Source organism: Trachinotus anak, unplaced genomic scaffold (genome assembly GCF_046630095.1).
Source record: "Trachinotus anak isolate AG129_WGS33_773 ecotype Australia unplaced genomic scaffold, CSIRO_AGI_Tana_v1 ptg000032l, whole genome shotgun sequence".
NCBI lineage: Eukaryota > Metazoa > Chordata > Actinopteri > Carangiformes > Carangidae > Trachinotus > Trachinotus anak.
The window spans coordinates 13571567-13589827 of NW_027273883.1; the positions used below are offsets into that span (position 1 = coordinate 13571567).

Below are 18261 nucleotides of genomic sequence, written 5' to 3' on the forward strand. Positions count from 1 at the left end.
TTGCAAACATGTACACACACGGTTAGAGGACCCACTGCATCCACACGAGATTGTGTACAGAATATATTTTTATATGTATGGGTTGTTGTTAGAGGGGTGGTATTCTTTCTCTGGACACCGATGATAATTTGATCCCAGGGCTTTTTTTATTGTGGTAAGTACAAGACAGAGCTTCCATGCATGATCTGAACCAGGGTACGAGATAGTTAGCTACAAGCTAGCTAACTAGCTTCACTTATCTGACAATACAGAACAAAAATTTAGCATTGCGTTAAGTTTGTGCCGCAAAATGTATTTTTTTTAATGCTTCAGCGGCCCAGCACTACTGTCCAAACTTATGCCAGGGGTCAGTTTTTTTTTAACTGAGATGAATACTCTCATTCAGTGTCATTATCTCACCTTCGTGTCTGGTAACAGAGACAGCAGTGTAGACAGCAGAGATGAAAGCCAAGAAGAAGAAGAGACAGGATGACTTCCAGAAGGTCAAGTTAAAGGTGGGAAAGAAGAAGCCCAAAGCAGATAATGCCACCAACACTAACTTCCGCACAAAGGGAATCCATCTATCTGAACAGCTCAAGAGAGACACAAGTGGACCCACCACACACAGACAGCTTGGAATAAATGTAAGCACCTTATCTATTTCTCTCTGTGTTTCAGTTGTCAGACATACCACCCTGTGTTCACTGAAAGTTGGTTTGTTTTTAACTTCACAATTTGTGTTCTTTCTTTCCCTGCATTTCACCAGGACCTCCTGTCTCAGCTCCACCATTACAATGCCAATATAAAACATAGTGCCTTGCTGGGTTTGAGAGAGTTGCTGTCCCTTAATCCATCTCTGTTAGAGCAGCATCTCTCTCGCCTGCTTTCGGAAGTTGCAGCTGTTTTCACAGACAAGGATGGCAGCGTTCGAGTGGCAGCTACACGTGTGCTCAGGTGAGAGGAACAACAGAAATGCAGAAATACAACAATATATTACAAACTAAAGACCGCCTTGCATTGCGACCACAACAGCTGGCACACTTTTCTAAATGTTGATGTTTTGACCTAGAAGTACATAGTAATCATTACTAAATTATTTCTACATTATTACATGGCTACTCGGTACCCAGGGGTTGGACCACCCCCTTGCTGGACTTGGCCTTCATTTTGATCTCAGCTACACACCTGTGAAGTTTCCTGGCTGCATCTTTCTCAGTTATGAGACTATTGCACAAAAATCTTTCCACAGACAGACACACACACACACACACACACACACACACACACACACATTATTAACACCTGCCAAAGTACTTAACCCTGCCTCTGTGGTAGTTCCTGCTACAGTAGGTGTCTCCAGGACCACATTTTGCCATGATGACACACACACACACACACACACACACAAACACACACACACAGACACACAAGGTGAAAATAATACCAGCCACATGCTGTCGCAGCTGGTAATGATACTCAGCTTTTGTTTATTATATCATATAACACTCTGTCTAAAATTTCTTCCAGGTTCATTGCACAGTCTGTGCCCGCAGAGCGAGTGGCCCCATTTTTCCCCCTCCTCAGTGCCCACCTGTCTTGTGCCATGACCCACATTGAGACAGGCATTCAGGAGGATGCAATGAAGGTCCTTGATGTGCTGCTGGAACACTACCCTGCTCTGCTAGCAGCACGGCCTGCAGTACTTCTCACTAACTTCCTAGAGTTGATCTCTCACAGACAAAACAGTGGAGGAGCCAAAAAGGCCCAGGATGCCAAGGGGCGGACCTGGGCACTATCAGTCAGTCTTAACAGGGCTGTGACTAGCCAGCAGTGGCGGCTGTCTGTGCTTCTCAGGTATGGAAGCCACATGTACACAGATTAAAAAATATTCTGAAATCATAATTTTTGCTGCCAACCTTGTGGTTTGTTCTGCTTGTGTTTCAGGCTTGGACGCTTTCTGCAGGCAGTAGTCGAAGAGAGACCGGTGGAGGAAGGTGACATGTCTGTTGCAGCTGAAGGAGTGTTTGGTTCCAGTGGAGAGGGACGGCTTACACCTCTACTGCTCAACTGGGAAGAGCTCACCTACAGTAAGGTTGGAGTTAAGGTGTATGAGCATTCTGGGGCCAAACCAACTCCACGTTCCTCCTTCAGACTCAGGTACAATACCACAAACTCCTGTAACCATCCAGAAAAGAAAATCTCAAATAGAATTTATATGAACACAAGGTGTAACAACTTATAATTTTCTTTTATTATCTCACTGTGTAGACCTGAGGTGGATCCTGGGGCTGCAGTGGGTGAGAGTCTAGACTCAGCTGAGGCCGTTCAGAGCTTTGCAGCTACACTGGTACCTCTTCTACTTGAAGTTTGGGTTGAGGCCAGCGTTAGTGATTGTTCCTGGAACAGCACTGAGGGTGCTCACCTGCTCCCCCCAGATGCTATGTCGGTAATGTTCCAGGTGTTGTCTATTCTGCAGCTGCTGAGAAAACTGGCACCACAGCAGGAGCACCAGGATTCGCTGGTAAGATGAGAAATGCACAAATATCAAACTGTTTTTTGTACAATAAAAGATTTGCTAAGAAAATGACAGAGTGCCTTGTGTTTGTGTAGGATGCATGGTTCCGTAAGGAATACTTGGGAGATTTTAAGCAGCACTTCATGAAAAACTTTCCTTATGGTACTCAGGATGTACCCAAACACAAAAAGAAGGTTGACCTCAAAAGGTAAGAAGTATCAGTTTTAATATGTCAAGCAGACATTCATCCTCCTGCTTCTGTTCTTGATAAATATATGTATTGTTATCTTTATGATGTGAGAGGTGGTAAAAATAATTTGAAAGTTTTGGTAAATTTCTAATTTGTCATCAGTAACTACTGTAAATGAAGATCTAAACTACCTATGATTACCTCATCTTACTGTCCTCTCTTCAGGAGTAAACAAACTGCAGCTGTTCCAGGTCTGGCTGTGGAGCCTCTGGCCCTTAATATCACACTTTGCCAGGTCATGGTGTCCCTCAGCCAGAGGCAGGGACTCAGCCGAGAGACAGATGGAGACTGGCTGACGCCACTGAGGACGTTTGTCCGAGACACTCTGAGCAGCGGCGTGAAACTGAGCTACAGGCAGCTCCACATGCTGCTGGGTACTGTGTGGAAGATGGTGCTCACGCAGAGGAGCAAAAGTAAGCATGTACAATGTATTTGTCAAGGTGTGTCTGATTCAATAAACTCTGAAGCATGAGTTCAATAAGGTTAGAGGAGTTTAGTGTTATTAATGAGGCAATGTGAGACACAGAGCATACTTGCATTTATTTTGGAGCTCGATGACAAGATTCTGGGTTGGAATCCAGATATTAGTTTGTGAACCATATAAAGACATTTTTAATGTTAAGTCATTTTTAATATTAAATCAACGTGTATGTGTGTGTGTGTGTTTATGCAGCAGTGACAGAGGACCTGTTGGCAGCAGTGTACATCTACTATAAGCAGAAGCACCTGACTCTACAGACACGATCTCTGCTGCTGTCTTTCTACAGCAAGCTCTACCTGCAGGAGCAAGGTCATACACATATAGCCAGGTAACCTCAGTTTGGTTTTCAGCATGTGAGATCTTCAACCTGAAGATGTACAGTTCTTGCATGCAACTGAATGGTCTAACAATAATCACAACAGTAGCCTCATATTGTAGCATTTTGAATATTAAATGAGACTTTTTATGTACTAAAATCCAACTTGTAGGAGAAAACATAATATCCTTGCACAGTAGTGTAATAGCACAGCCAGACCACGTGACACTAGTTTAGTTTTCACTACAGGATTTTAGAATCACTTGAGAAGGAAATTTGCAAAGATGAATACCAACTGATTCAGTGAATATTTAGACAATAACAAAACTCACTGCCTCTCTGAACTCCCAAACCTTGTTTGCAATTATTAACACTCAGCATTGTTGATGTACAACCCCATTTCCAAAAAAGTTGGGACACTATGTAAAATGTATTTGTAAACCCATCTTAACTGAAAATAGAACAAAGACAACATATCAAATGTTGGAATGCTGAAATTTAATTGTTTAATAAAAAAATATATGCTCAACTTGAATTTGATGCCAGCAACACTTTTCAAAAAAGTTGAATATCTCATAACTAATTAGGTTAATTGGCAACAGGTCAGTAAATGACTGGGTATAAAAAGAGCCTCCCAGAGTCTCTGTGCAGTGAAGATGGGGAGAGGTTCACCACTCTGGAAAAGACTGTGTGGGGAAATAGTGCAACAGTCTAAGAATAATGTTCCTCAATGTAAAATTGCAAAGAATTTGGCTGAAAACCAATATTGGATGGCTGTGATCTTCGGGTCCTCAGGCAGCAACGCATTAAAAACAGACACGATTCTATAGTGGAAATCACTGCATGGGCTCAGGAACACTTCTGAAAACCATTGTCTTTGAACACAGTTTGTTGTTTGTTATCAGCGCACAGTTCAAAAGCCAGCATGGTGTGGGGGTGCATTAGTGCCCATGGCTTGGGTAGCTTGCACATCTGGGAAGGCTCCATTAATACTGAATGATATGTAAAGGTTTTGGAGCAACATATGCTGCCATCCAGATGTCTTTTTCAGAGATGGCCTTGCATATTTCAGCAAGACAACGCCAAACCACATTCTGCGCGTATTACAACTGCATGGCTCTGTAGTAGAAGAGTCCAGACGCTAAACCGGCCTGCCTGCAGTCCAGACCTGTCACCCACTGAAAACATTTGGCGCATCATGAAGCTAAAAATATGACCAGAAGACCCCGAACTGTTGAGCAGTTGAAATCTGATATCAGGCAAGAATAGGACAACATTTCACTTTCAAAACTCCAGCAACTGATCTCCTTCGTTTCCAAACGTTTACAGAGTGTTGTTAAAAGAAGAGTTGATGCAACTTTTTTGAAATGTGTTTCTGGCATCAAATTCAAATTGAGCAAATATTTTTCATAAAACAATGGAATTTCTCATTTTCAACATTTGATATGTTGTCTTTATTCTATTTTGAATTAAATATGGTTTTTACATAATTTGCACATCATTAGATTCTGTTTTTATTTACATTTTACACAGTGTCCCAACTTTTTTGGAAACAGGCTTTTAAGATAGAGCATGATTCTGCAGCTGCACTGCCTATTCATCACATAATTCATCTAGAAACTAATTTGGGTGGGTTGTATTCGCCAAATTTGACATTTCCAGAACACCCACCATGCTTTTTCCTGTTTGAAAACTATAAGCACAGACCAGTGATTGTTTAGAAAACTTGTTGTTGTGCATTCAGTCATTCAGATTTATGATGACCATTTGTTGTACTGTCAACATGAAATGACGTCTTACTCAAGCTAATTTATCTGCACCAGTGCCAGACCACATTGAGCATAGTAATTATTTGTTAAATTATGTGATTGCTCTGCCAGGCTATAACTTCTCTGGCTCTTAATGCTCATAAGTGAAGTTGAAGATACAGAAATTGGGATTTATTAGCCGCAGGGTTTTACCAGTAAATCGTGTTCCTTTTCTTATTTTCACTAAAAAGGGCCAAAAACAGTTTTCTAATCTCCCTAATTATTTTTTAGGCCTATAAAGATATAACAACAATATATTTTACACACTTATTTATGTTTGGATGCAACAATTGATCTATCAAAGCTCAAGTGAAAATTCTTAAAATTAAAAACCGTCAGTTGTGCCTATCTCACAAATCTGTACACATCATTCCTTAATGAAACTCATTTGGTTCAAGTGCACTTCTGTGTATTATCCCTCCCTCTGTCTCCCTGAAGGAGTAAGGTGCTGTGTCGCTGGTTGGCATCTTTACCTGTGCAATTGTCCCAGCTGGGCCACCGTAACCCTGCTCTCTCTGCGCGACTTATCCTGTCCATCCAGGCTGCTGCTTCTCGAGGAAACAAGGATCTGCTCAATAGTCTGCAGACACAAGCTTGCAGGCTCTATGGTATGCACACTCAATTAGACAGAAGGACAAAGAGAAATTGATCATAGAGGTTTGGGCAACAACATCTGTTGCTGCAACCTCACTTAATATTAGATATAATTATCACATCTGTACCTCAGCCATGCTTACAAATCAAAGGAAAGAAAACTGCCATTTCACTGATCTTTGTGATTTCAAACTTGTTGCACCCCTGACTGCACTTCAGTCAGCAGCAGTCCATCAGGTGTCTGCTGGTAAATACCTGATATGCCAACCATGATTAGGGTTATAGTTAAAGGCAGAGCATGTTTACAGATTTAAACCCACAAAGAGCAGTGCAGCAGTGATTTTCTTCTCCGTGATTTAGTGTTTACTTGCTTTTTTCTGGCTCATCAAACTCAATTACTGCTCAGTTCCAGCTTGTAATTTAGTAACATTTAATTCAAGGATGCAGTAAGAGCAAACTTACTACTTAGGTGTTCACTATCTCCAGCATTGACTGAAAAAAAAAAAAAAAATTCAAATATTTAAAATGCACTTAATAAACAGTGCATAAACAGTATGGTACATGCAGAAACAATATGGCCTGATTACGAAAGAGAAAAATCTTTGACACAAGGTACACCCTGGTTTCCCTAGGAGGCGATATAACTCCATCTTTCCCAGCCCAGACAACTTTGCAAAAGTGAACTTCAACCAGAGGCGGAAAGCAGTAATAAGAAGGGCTGGAAGCCTGTCCATATCCACTGCTCAGAGGATGGTCAGATACTTAGGCTGGTGTGTGACAGGGGGGGCCAGGAGAGGAGAGAAGAGGAGGGGGATGTCAGTGTTCTCATAAAAACTGCCGCAGAGCCAGCAATTCACCATCACAAGACTCCTTTTGTTTGAGGGCTTCTGACATCAGCAAGTGCGTCAGAGACAGACAGAACACCACACACACGCACATTATCAGAGCCCTCACTGTAGTGGCCATGCCTGTCTGTCTGTCTGTCTCTTTCTTACTTGTCCAAGATACCCTCGTATTTGTGGTATCATTCAAATTTTCTTGATAGAGCTTTATGTTTTATCCTCAGAGGGTGCAGTGCATTGCTGTCTATGTGTAATAACATCTGAAGCATGTATCTGTGTTTGTGTGCGTCTGTGTGAAGATCCACAGGAAGGAGTTGTGGTGCTGTTACCAGCAGAGTCCCAGCAGCGAATGGTGCAATTGCTCTACTTCCTACCCAAGATGTCCCAGGCTCTCCTGGCCAACCTTAGCTGCTGCTGCACTGCTGGACGAATCTCTGCTGGACTCGCTGCCTCTCTGATTCGTATTGTACACCTTAGGTGAGCTTGGAAGCCTCCATAGAGAGCAGACAAACTCACTTTATTGGCATGTGTGTGTGTGTAAGGTGACATTACTGTTTAACAGCCGATGAATGCCTCAAATTTTGTGATCACAAAGCTAAACCCATCAGGCAATGGTGCTGGACACACAGGAAGCACTCTAGACAGCCACCATCAGATGGCAGTGTTGCGCTTTCAGAGACGTATCCCTAACATTTTACCTGATTTTTGTTTTTTCCCCTATCTGTTGACAGGTGCTGGTGTGGATGTATATTTGATATTCAACTTAGAAATGACAATAAAAGCATTTTTTTTTGTTCTATTACTCACCCGCAGACTACCTGACTACTGTAATAGTTTGTGTGTGGTAATGTGCATTTGTGTGTCTGACCTTTTGCTTGTGTCAGTGGGGCAGTGTTATGTATGTAATTTTAGTGGAGGGAGCGCTGAGTTCATAGTGGATTGGATGTGTGTGTAATGAGTATGATACAAAGAGCTCTTTAGGAGGCTGGAATGCAGCGTCGTCATGGAGTATTGGGAAGACTATCTGCATTTGCCTCCTGGGCTTCACAAAACGCACTGTTACTCTCACATATTTCCCACTGTTACAGATCTATCATCCCCTCAGGACAAGGAAGAATTTTTCATAACTGTGTTTCTGTGCACTTTTACAGTCAATATTATGCTCTCACAAAACTCAGCATCACAAATAATCCTAAGAAATGTGAGAAGGAATATATAAGTGAAAGATTATTATTAAAGTTATAAAATCATCAGCATTGTGTTTCATGCACAGTTTGCATCAGTAATCATATAATTGTTTACTGATTATGTTTCCCAGGTCATCTCTGAGTAGCTGGTCAGTTGGGAGCCAGGAAGCGGCTCTGCAGGACGTGGACTACATCAGCTTCCTGTTCTCCACCCTGACGGGTTTCTCATCCGACAAGCTTGCCTCCCTGCAGCAGGCCGGTGATGAGAGCGCCCTGCCTTCCTCCCCTCTCTCACCCCTCAGTCTCTACCCCACCCCACTGGAACAGTTCACACACCACTGGGACATTGTTGAGGTGTGTTCACTGACTTTCCAATTACCCCAAAACTCACATATAGTATCACTTTTTACCAAACTGCTGCCACTAAGCAACCCGTGGACACAACATTAAAAAAGAATCTAGAAGGGACAGCGAGTAGGAGGTGAGGAAGAAAAGACATTGTTTTGAAAATTAAAAAGCGTTGATATTCTGGACACAGCCGTGGTCTTTCAGTCCCCCCTGGTCTCTCTCTGTCTCTCATGTAGAGCTCAGAGGGTGGAAGCTTTATCGTGGCACTCCGGCTGAGAGGGGAACCTTTATCGCGTTGCGCAGGTTGGAGATGCGTGGTTATCGGGCATAGTGGATATGCACAAATGCTAATGAGAGCCCATGGCATGATGGGAGTGTGACATTTCTGCACAGAAATTACCGTTAACGTAACTATGCCCTGGGGCAAGTGTGTGTGAGTGTGTGAGCAAGTGGGGGGCTTATAATCACTAATTCAACTCCTCAATTAAGGCCTCAGATCCTGCCTCTCTCATCTCCCTGTCTGAGTCAATCACAGGCAAGTGGCGGGAAGGAGGAGGGAGGGCACATGTGGTGGCAAGGGGGGTGGCGGCATTAAGGGACGGACTGTGTCAACTCCGGTTGAACTAATGAGACTGTTGGATTGTTTTTAATGACGGGTAGAATGCCAACAGGTGCACAGTCCCGACACACACTGGCTCGCTGTTCTGCACTTCGGCACGCACACACATCTCAATTTGATAAAAGCTAATGAAAAATTTGATTTGGATTTGAAGTTAATGAGGAAAAGCTGAGCCTTATTTTTCACTTTTAAAAAGTTTGTAGCGTCGCAGCTTCTTAGGCCTGAAACCAATCTTGTCTCCATCCCAGGAAAAAAAAAATTAAAATGTTGGACGTTGTTAATGACTCGTGTCATTGGTAAAGACATGATGAGCCGTGAAGGCCTCACCTCATCCAGGCAGGAATGTAGAAATACTCTGTTCATGTACAGCAGGAATGTGGTTTTTCTGATAACTGCAGGTTAATGTGGTTTTAGACAGAAGATTTTCCTTAATTTGCTCCTTAATCGTCTCTTCATGATATCATTTGGGGTGTTTTTCACTGCCTGCCATTGGAAAGGCTCTTGGAAACTGAGAACAACATAGTTTCGGATAATCCATCAGTTACTGATATATGAACATTATCCCAGCAGTGTGACAGAAACCTAAAGTTAAGTTTTGGGCCTTAAATTGTATTGTATACAGAAAACAATTATATACAATTTAAATTGTATTTGAAACTTATTACACTGTATTTTTATATAGAGATTCTGCCATGTAGACCTTTATAGTCTATCGCAAAGAGTTAAAAGAAAGAAAAGAAAAATCAGAGTAGAAAACCCAATGAAATTCACCAGTTTTCATGTTGCATTGATAAGTGTGACATTTTGTCACATTTTATTTTAGAGCAGTATTGTAGTGAAGGATTCCTAAACACAGAGATGCTATTATATTAAACATAAAATCTCAGTAAGGGAAAAAGCACAAGTCTTTAAAGTTATTCATAATGTGCCTGGTTCATTCACAGGAGGTGTGCCACTGTCTGGAAACTCTGGGTTCAAAGTCTCAGTGCTTTGACATCTTGCAAAATGGCATTTGCAAATACCTGGTGAGAAACAGTTTTCATTGATTGTTACTCAGTTAGTACTATTTCCTATGCTTTATTCCTTCAACTGCTTTTCTGCATTCGGTGGAAAACAAACAATGATCCTGTATATGCTCTGTGTGTGTGTGTGTGTGTGTGTGTGTGTGTGTGTGTGTCTGTGTGTGTCTGTGTCTGTGTCTGTCTGTCTGTCTGTCTGTCTGTCTGTCTGTCTCAGACCAAGTTAGGAGTGGTTCCTGACAGTATGGCGGCCGGTCTGCTGAGAGCAGTGTCCAGATTACTGGACCTGTCCGTCCTGCCCATTGAGCCTGTGCTGCGCTTCTTGTCTCAGTGCTGCCTCAGCCTGCTGGCTCTGCTCATCACCCTGCAGCAGGAAGCACCTGCTGAAACCAACCATAAAAGGTGTGTGTTGAATGACAACAACCATTTGCTGATCTGTGTGTGGAAAAGATCCTGTTGATATGAAATCTTGACCTTAATAGCAGCAACTCGCTGTTTGCCATTGTGATGAAAGTCATGAGGATTTACAATAATCCAAAACGTCTTCTCATCACTCATTTGCAGGGAGGCGATTTGGGGTGCTTGTGTGTTAGCGTTGAGCACCGTTCCCCGTCTGCTGCAGATGGTTCTGCAGTTGTTGCGTATTGGAGATCTGAGTGAGGAGGAGCTGCCACAGCTCGGACAGATCCTGTCAATGCTGCTGCAGCACACACCGCTCCACAACCAGCTTCTGGCCAACACCGCTCTGCTGCAGGAGATCATACAACACCTCACGGTAAACACAGCAAATTCGTGTAATTGATAAAGATGCATTTAAGGCTTTTGTAAAATTTGGATGATATATAATAGTATAAGTATGATAACCTGTCATGGAGGCTGTTCACTTGATTTCTGTGTGTGTGTCTGTGTACTCTGTGTGTGTGTGTGTGTGTTTTTCAGAGGTACTCCCGGGGTGCAACCAGGGAGCAGTGGCTGACGGATTTGCTCTACTGTTACAGCCTCACTGTGGCCCATGGCTCCTCTGCTCATCGTGGAAACCTGGGGCTTCGAGACATGTACTGACCAGCGCACCCACCAGACAAGTACCTGGTGTGTTCCTCAGTTCACCCCTCGAACAGCTTACAGTCACTTTGACAAACAAAACAGTCACAGTTCTCAGCACTGATAAATACATAAGACGAAACTTTCAGACACACATACAATGGAAACTTTTTTTGAGTGACTTGATGAATACTCATATACGTAGTTGTTGTAAGGACTTCAACTGTTTTTCCTGTCTTAAGATGCCTCTACATTGCTTCATCCTTAGCCTGTTAATTGACCTTTAGCTTCTTCTGAGTGCTGTTGTTACTGTTGTTGCAGAACATTGCCCAGTTGTTATTGGAGTACCTGGTGACTTTTGATTAAAAAAAAACAAAACAAAACTAAACTTAAAGGAAAAAAACAGAATAAAGGCAAAATAAAGTTAAATCAAAGTGCACTGCCCTCTGTTTCAATTTTATTTTTTATAATGCAATTAAAAAGCGACAAACACTGAGGTATATTTCTAAAATGACACAATGAGGATTATTTTTGTGCAAATGCATAAGTAAATAAAAACTGCAAAGTTCAGAAATACACTTTTGTCTTGAGAGGGAAAGCACTTAAAGACCATACTGATGTGTAGTGAGTAACTTGTGTGTGTGTGTTTGCGTGTGTGTGTGGGGCTGCAGGTGGGCTATCTGTATGACCGGCTGTTGATAGACTGCCTCATTCTCCACAGCAGGAGGAAAGGTTATCTCAGTGTGTGTGCGAGAGCGATGGAGAACGAGGGAGATGGAGTGTGTATGTGTTCCTTCCACAATAGATGAAAGGTTATCTTTTACACACACCATTTCTGTAGACTTAACCCCACCCTGTGAGGTCATGGCTCTGATGTCATATGGCTTAATTTTAGAAAGCTTGGCACATTGAGTGAACAATGTGTATCGTATTCTATAGAGGTAAGGCTGCCAGCCAGCTGAGAAAACATCAAAGAGCAGGAGGTGTGTGTATGTGTGTATAGCTTCAATGTTTTCCCCGTCCTCTGCTCCCCTGTCCAGCACTATGTGGTCTTAGGTGGTAAGAAAACTGCTTGGCCTGATCCACCGCGTCCGTCAGGTGAACACAGTCTATACCGCTCACTGTAAAATAAGCACATGAAAGTTCATTTTCAAGACTTGAACTTGATTTTAAGTGTGTGTTGGTGTATGTACACACACTTACACTGGCTCTGGGTGCGCAGTGGCATGTCCAGGAGCAGCTGAGACTGAGAGCCCCGAAGTGAACGCCCTCGTCTGGCCATAGAGTTGCCTAAAGGACAGTAAAGAAATGTGTTTGAATGATAAATCCATTTAGTCACACCATGGTTACAGTCTCTCAATTCAACCAGCTGGTGCTACATAACAAAGCTTGGGACACTCCTGCAACTGGTCGATCTAGTCAGGTCACACACCCATGATTGCTCAAGGTGTTTTCTTTATATTGCCACCTGGTTTTCACCTGTATAACAATGGCCCTATAGCTCAGTGGTTAGAGCACTGGTCTTGTAAACCAGGGGTCGCGAGTTCGAATCTCGCTGGGGCCTAAAATTATTGTTTTGCTGTATCTTTGGTGATCACAAACAAACACCTAAATTAATAAACCACTGCCCATGTATCAGGGGAAGTATTATCACCAATTTAAGACACTTGCAGGTATTCTACTAGAGGTACTTCATTAGATTTATTTGATTTGTTTAATTTAGAGTGCGCCCTGTTTAATTATTTTATTATGTGGCAGAACAGAACAATCTTCCAACAAGTCTGAAGTTCATCATGTCACAGAGCTTAAAAATGAACTCAGTAACTCGGTGCCTGTTTCATGTTAAGAGAGCTTGGAACATGTAAACTTCAATTTGTATGTACAGTCTAAGTGATTTTCTAGTGTTCAAGTCCACAGTGGATATAAATTATTTTGGCCTTATTGAGTTTTCACAACAAATATTTGCACTGCAGTGCAGTTACAGTATTTATTTAATTAACAAATCAATCAAATTTGCACATAGCCATTCTTTAACATACTTTTATCTGTGATGTTAAAATAAAATTTTCTCCCTCCATGTGTGTTGCTATTAGTAGATGAAGAGATATTAAATATACATTTGTGATAAAATAATTAAATGCAATTTAAAAATGCTTTATGATGATTAAGCGAGCGGTGTGATCCAGTCCAGAGTTGAGTGTCAAATCTCTGTCGACTTCTCCAAAAAAAAAAAAAAAAAAAAAAAAACATGAGCAAATGTGAGCATGAGTCTCATGAATGTGTGTGTGGAGGTGTGTTGGGGCTTCTGTGTGTGTGTTCTGCAGATAGCTCTACGCAGTCGTTTGACATTCCCCCTGACAGCTCTGAACTTTTCACAGTGCCAGGACTGTCAGAGAGAGAAGGAGAGAAAGAGGGAGGTGAGGTGAGAAGGGGGAGGGAAAAACCACGTCAGAAGGTTGGGTTGGAGTGAGGCGTTTCTTTTTTCTTTTTCTTTTGGGGGCTGGGGTCTGTCTATCTGTCCATCTGTGAGCAGGGACGGTGTGCGTGCTTATATGTTTTGGCGCAGCAAGGTTTCTGTCTGTCCTGCCATCATCACCTGGTGATGTGTGATGAAGGTCAGGCCTGTCTGTGGGGCAAAACCCTACCAGAGGTTCCACACATGCAACCAGGCTGATTCTGTCCTGGTATGTGGATTGAAGCATCACCCAGACATTTACACAGCTTCCTGTTCTCAGAATTAGTCACTTACAGCGTCTTCTACACTGGTATGACAACCATCCTGATTTCCAGCTTTAGTCCCACAAAATCTCAGACACCCAACTTATAAGGGGTAAACCATCAGTGCATCACACAGGGTGGAAAACTGCTTTTGCTGTGTGATGCTATGTGATTCAGTAAACACCCTGGTGGCCTAGGGGTGTAACATGCCAACCAAGAACAGCATGGTCCCTGGTTCAAATCCAGTCATAGACCTATGATACATGCCATGTTCTGGCCACTACCTCACTGTCAAATCTCTACTGAAAGCATGAAAATGTTGAAAAACTCTAATAAAGGCACATGAATACCACCAAAAAAGTGATTCTTCACAGTACTTTAACATTAGCACCAGTGTCTGCAAGTCTTAGCACTGGCTCCCTTTCCACTTCCACTGACACTCATGCTTGAGAACTGAGAAGTCATTATTCTAGCAGTGTACCATAACCCAGATTAGTACAATATTACACTACTTGACTATTACCTGCAGCATAATTTTCAAATACCGTTTACCCTGTTAATTATGGATTTCCCATGTTGTTGCCATGACATCACTTCCTTTTTCAGTGCAGAGTTCAGAGTGCTTTCATTGGACTGAAGTAAAATGAGACCATAAATTAAAACATGCATTTAAGATAGAGAGATACATAATATCAAATAATATTAATTCATTGGTTCAGGAGGGGCGGGTGTTTTGGGAAGGGGGCTCAATGCTCTGGGGGAAAGGTGTGGGGTTCTCTACATGTGATGTTTTGTGTGTAAGTGTAATTTTCTTTTAGTGTCTAAGGATGTTTTATTTCATTGGCCTATTTTTCCTGTTGCTCCAACTGCCTATTTATAGTTAAATCAGGACCTCTTGGATTCTTTAATTACAGCCTTCGGGAAGGCAGGATTTAATGCAGGACTGTTGTATGAGACTACATTAGTTTTAGCTAGCCCTACTTAGTAAACTGACAAGAGAGGTGTGTGTGTGTATATATATATATATATATATATATATATATATATATATATATATATATATATATATATATATATATATATGGAACACTGTATATATATATATATATATATACAGTGTGTGTATATATATATATATATATATATATATATATATATATATTTATATACACTGTATATAAAGTTCATCACAAATATGGTATGCAAATTATCTCACCATAGATACTTTGAAGCACAGAGCTCTTACTCGTAGCCAGTTTAGCAGGTAGAGCTCTGATATCCATCTTCTTCTTGTTTTGGGCATAACTTGACTCCACCTCTTCGCAGGCCTTCACCTCTCTTCTTGTTCGTGTGTGAAACCTGCCGATGCATATCCATGCAAGAGCATACACATGCACGCTGTTCAATAAAAAACATCTCAGACGGTGTTCAAAGGTCCAAAAGCTGGCAAATCCTCACACTAGTACTCACTAAGCATAAACAAAGTAAACAGAGTTTATTCAAGGCAGTTAATAGGCAGCACATACAGAATATAATTGTGAAGCTGAATGGAAACAGAGGGCCTCCTGTGGTGTACTGGCAGTGTCTAAGAGAAACACAGAGTGTGTAAGAAGGGGAGAAAAGCAAAGAGAGGCTGCTGGTAGCTATTAGAGCAGCACGGCTGAACTTTTCGCCTCTTGTTAAACCAGTATGAAAGCTCTAGATTATAGCCCGTCTGTCCCCTGCATCCCTGTCTCACCCATCTCCCACGCTCTCCCCCCCACTGCTCAAGTGTTGATGGCATCCAGACCGAATATGGGGCGGTGTTACAGAAAGATGAGAACCAGTTGGCATGTATGAGGGCGAGGGCACATGTGGGCACCACATGGCAATCTCCCACAGCCACAGAAGCTTCAGCTACCGAGCACCCCTCCAGGTACGAACATAAACGCAAACACGTAAACTCACCTTCGCCAGGCTCGCTGGATGATACGTGCAGCCTCGTTCCTCCTCCTGCGCTGCTCTTTGTCATGTCCCCTGTGTGTGCGTGTTGAGATTGGTGCATGTGTGCCAGTCTTTCTGGGGGGGCTTTTGTGGTCTAAAGATGAACTACTTCTTAATGAGGGAGTGTGAGTTTGGTCTTTGGTGGCAGCCCTCTCTGTAGTCTGCTCCTTGTGGTTTCTGTGCTTTTGTGTAGAGGTGTGGCCATCGGTATTGCCGGGGGCAGGCTGCACACTCATGTGAGCGTCTCTCTTTTTTAACGGGATGCATTCTCTGGAACTGGCCTCAGTTTGGTCCACAGAGGAGACACTTGTAGAAGGAGCGCTTGTGATCGGGGAAGGTCGTTCCCTGACTTTGGGCATGGAGGGGGGTCTGGGTCTGAGGCTGGGTGGCTGGCTGCAGCTGGCAGGAGAGAGAAGTTCCTTCAGCCTGGTGGTCTGGGGAGCACTGGGCAAAGTGTCACTGGTAACATGACTGTTGTGTCTCGAAGCCTGAGGAACCTCCTGTGGTTCAGCTGCTTTACTTCTTCTGGAGGATCTGCTCTTGTGTGCTGGTGGGGTGGAATTAAGAGGCATTTTGATACACAAATTAACAAAATTTCTCAGACAAAAGTTTATTTTAATCTCTAATGCTCAGAGAATATCATAACAACGCATTATCATCAAACTGGAAGTTGCTTCTGCATTTGTACCTTTGTGCCTCTCCTCTTTGCTCTTTGTGCGCTCAGCTTTGGATGATTTCTTTGTTTCCACCACATTGTCATTCATGGATAAGTCCTCTATCATGTTGACTAGGGAGAGCTTTTCCTGCTCTGCTCTCACCAAAGAGACCTTCCTTTTCTCCGAAACCTGTTGCACAGCTTCTCTTCTCCGCTGCTCTTCTTCTCGTTTCCTAAACACAAAGAAGGTTTTGAACTTATCATGGCATTTAGGTGTGTGTGAAATGCACCACATGAACAGCCAAGGTTTGTTTTAAATATATGCACTTTTTTTGTTTTTGAAATTTGATTGTCAGCTACATTGACACTGATGGGTATATTTAGGTTAATACACATCATCATCATGGCAACAATCGGAGCAATACAAAAGTTTAGACATTTGGTCACAACTTGGTTTTCTATTGGGGAGAAAAAAAGGATTAGAAGGCAAGATGTGGTAGAATATTTTTAGTACTTTGCAAGAAAAACATCCCACAAGATTTCCATCTCAATAAAACTCCCTGCTTAAAATACCAAGAAGAAAAAGTTGAAGTCAATATGCCCTCTTAAAGCAAATTTACTTCTCAAAAGCCTCATGAAAGACAATAAAGCTGAGACTGTTGAGCAAATGACAAAAGGAGAACAAGCTAAAAGAAAAAGACAGGGGGAAGACATATGTGTGTGCTGGGATGACAGAAAGAAAGACAGATATGGAATGAGTGTGACTATTCCCGGAGAGGTGAGAGAAGAAGGACAGAGACAGATAATGAAGACAGAAACAGGAATACATGTAACGGAAAAATGCAAATGGTGTTGCGACACAAAGAGAGGGATGTTAGTGAGTGCTTCACGATGAATACAAGCATCTTCAAAACACAGGAACAATGACAGAGGCTTCAGTACATGTGTGGCTCTGTGTGTCTCCGTTCATGTAAATATGTTTGTGTGTGTGTGTGTGCGTGTGTGTGTCTGTGTGTCTGTGTGTGTGCGTGCACTTGTCGCTCACTTGGCTGCATCCTTGCGTAGCTGCTCGTGCCTCATGAGGAGCTGCTTTCTCTCCCTAAAGGCCTTACGGACGGTGTAGCCCTTGTACACAGCCTGGATGGAGGCAGCAGCGATGTCCTGGATGGCTGCTATGGACAGAGCGCCGTGCTCCAGCATGAACTGAGTCACCTCGCTGTGCCCCCCCAGCAGAGCGTAGTCCAGAGGGGTGTACCTGCTCAACACAAACACCAGTGTCATTTGCAGATCTGTTTTCCCACTTCCACTTCACTGTCTCCTCACCTCTTCGTGAATGACCCTCACCTCTCCTCAGTGTGCTCCATGTGATTAGGAAAGGCATTGTAGCCCAGCAGCAGTTTCACAGCATCCAGGTAGCCATTGTTACATGACCAGTGGAGAGCAGTCCGCCCCTGTGCACCCATAAAGAAAAGCATCCATTCACGCTGCAATTGTGTCCGAAAGCTCAGACAACATAGACAGAGGTGTTGTTCCATTTATGGCCATATGAGAAGATCCTCACCTCCTTGTCCTGTATGTTTGGATCAGCATTATTCTCCATGAGAACAGCCATGCATGTGATGTAGCCCCCATAAGCAGCACACTGCAGAGGAGTCCGCCCTGCCTGGTCCTGGTACAGCAGGAGTCAAATGTATTTAACAGTCAAGTGCAGAACAATTAAAGAGTAGCACAGGATTTATGAGGCAGATCCTGCTTTAACACTCATTGCTTGTGAAATAAACAGGGAGATTAAATTTCCACATTTATCCTCACTCAACCTTTGATTCAGCCATCCAAATAAATGGTGTTGCAATTAGTGGTGGACCAATCCGCTGTCCTGGATAGAAAGCTCTCCACAGTGTAGCCA

At 42.7% G+C, this 18261-nt stretch overlaps 2 protein-coding genes and 1 non-coding gene across 8 annotated transcripts in view; 2 read left to right on the forward strand and 1 right to left on the reverse strand.

The window, feature by feature from the left end:
• Positions 1-11438, forward strand: tex10 (testis expressed 10). Of its 2 annotated transcripts, none has more exons than XM_071469500.1 (16): positions 1-154; positions 418-623; positions 746-933; positions 1507-1833; positions 1924-2136; positions 2248-2500; positions 2590-2702; positions 2910-3157; positions 3418-3553; positions 5788-5957; positions 7085-7262; positions 8104-8326; positions 9884-9964; positions 10176-10360; positions 10523-10733; positions 10898-11438. In XM_071469500.1, the coding sequence occupies exons 2-16, from the start codon at positions 441-443 to the stop codon at positions 11018-11020; spliced, it is 2832 nt and encodes a 943-aa protein (XP_071325601.1). In that variant the 5' UTR covers positions 1-154; positions 418-440; the 3' UTR covers positions 11021-11438. The 2 variants fall into 2 exon arrangements, with proteins under 2 accessions (XP_071325601.1, XP_071325602.1); XM_071469501.1 differs by having other exon boundaries at positions 14-154; positions 1717-1833.
• invs (inversin) overlaps positions 11419-18261 on the reverse strand; it is a 20831-nt gene continuing 13988 nt past the window's right edge. For 2 of the 5 annotated variants that reach the window (XM_071469496.1, XM_071469495.1), the window contains exons 12-19: positions 17917-18024; positions 17700-17806; positions 17401-17610; positions 16389-16588; positions 15665-16247; positions 14934-15115; positions 12203-12289; positions 11856-12120 (exon numbers count right to left, since the gene is read on the reverse strand). In XM_071469496.1, coding sequence (XP_071325597.1) covers positions 12005-12120; positions 12203-12289; positions 14934-15115; positions 15665-16247; positions 16389-16588; positions 17401-17610; positions 17700-17806; positions 17917-18024 — 1593 coding nt within the window. In that variant the 3' untranslated portion in view covers positions 11856-12004. The other 3 variants (XM_071469497.1, XM_071469498.1, XM_071469499.1) reach the window with 3 other exon arrangements.
• Positions 12491-12563, forward strand: trnat-ugu (transfer RNA threonine (anticodon UGU)). Its single transcript has one exon. It is a non-coding gene; the product is annotated as a tRNA-Thr (tRNA).

Coding starts and splice junctions, on each gene's coding strand:
- tex10 (XM_071469500.1), top strand. CDS start 441: ATGAAAGCCAAGAAGAAGAAGAGACAGGATGACTTCCAGAAGGTCAAG. Junction 2,703..2,909: donor AAGAAGGTTGACCTCAAAAG/GTAAGAAGTATC, acceptor TCCTCTCTTCAG/GAGTAAACAAACTGCAGCTG. Junction 3,554..5,787: donor GGTCATACACATATAGCCAG/GTAACCTCAGTT, acceptor GTCTCCCTGAAG/GAGTAAGGTGCTGTGTCGCT.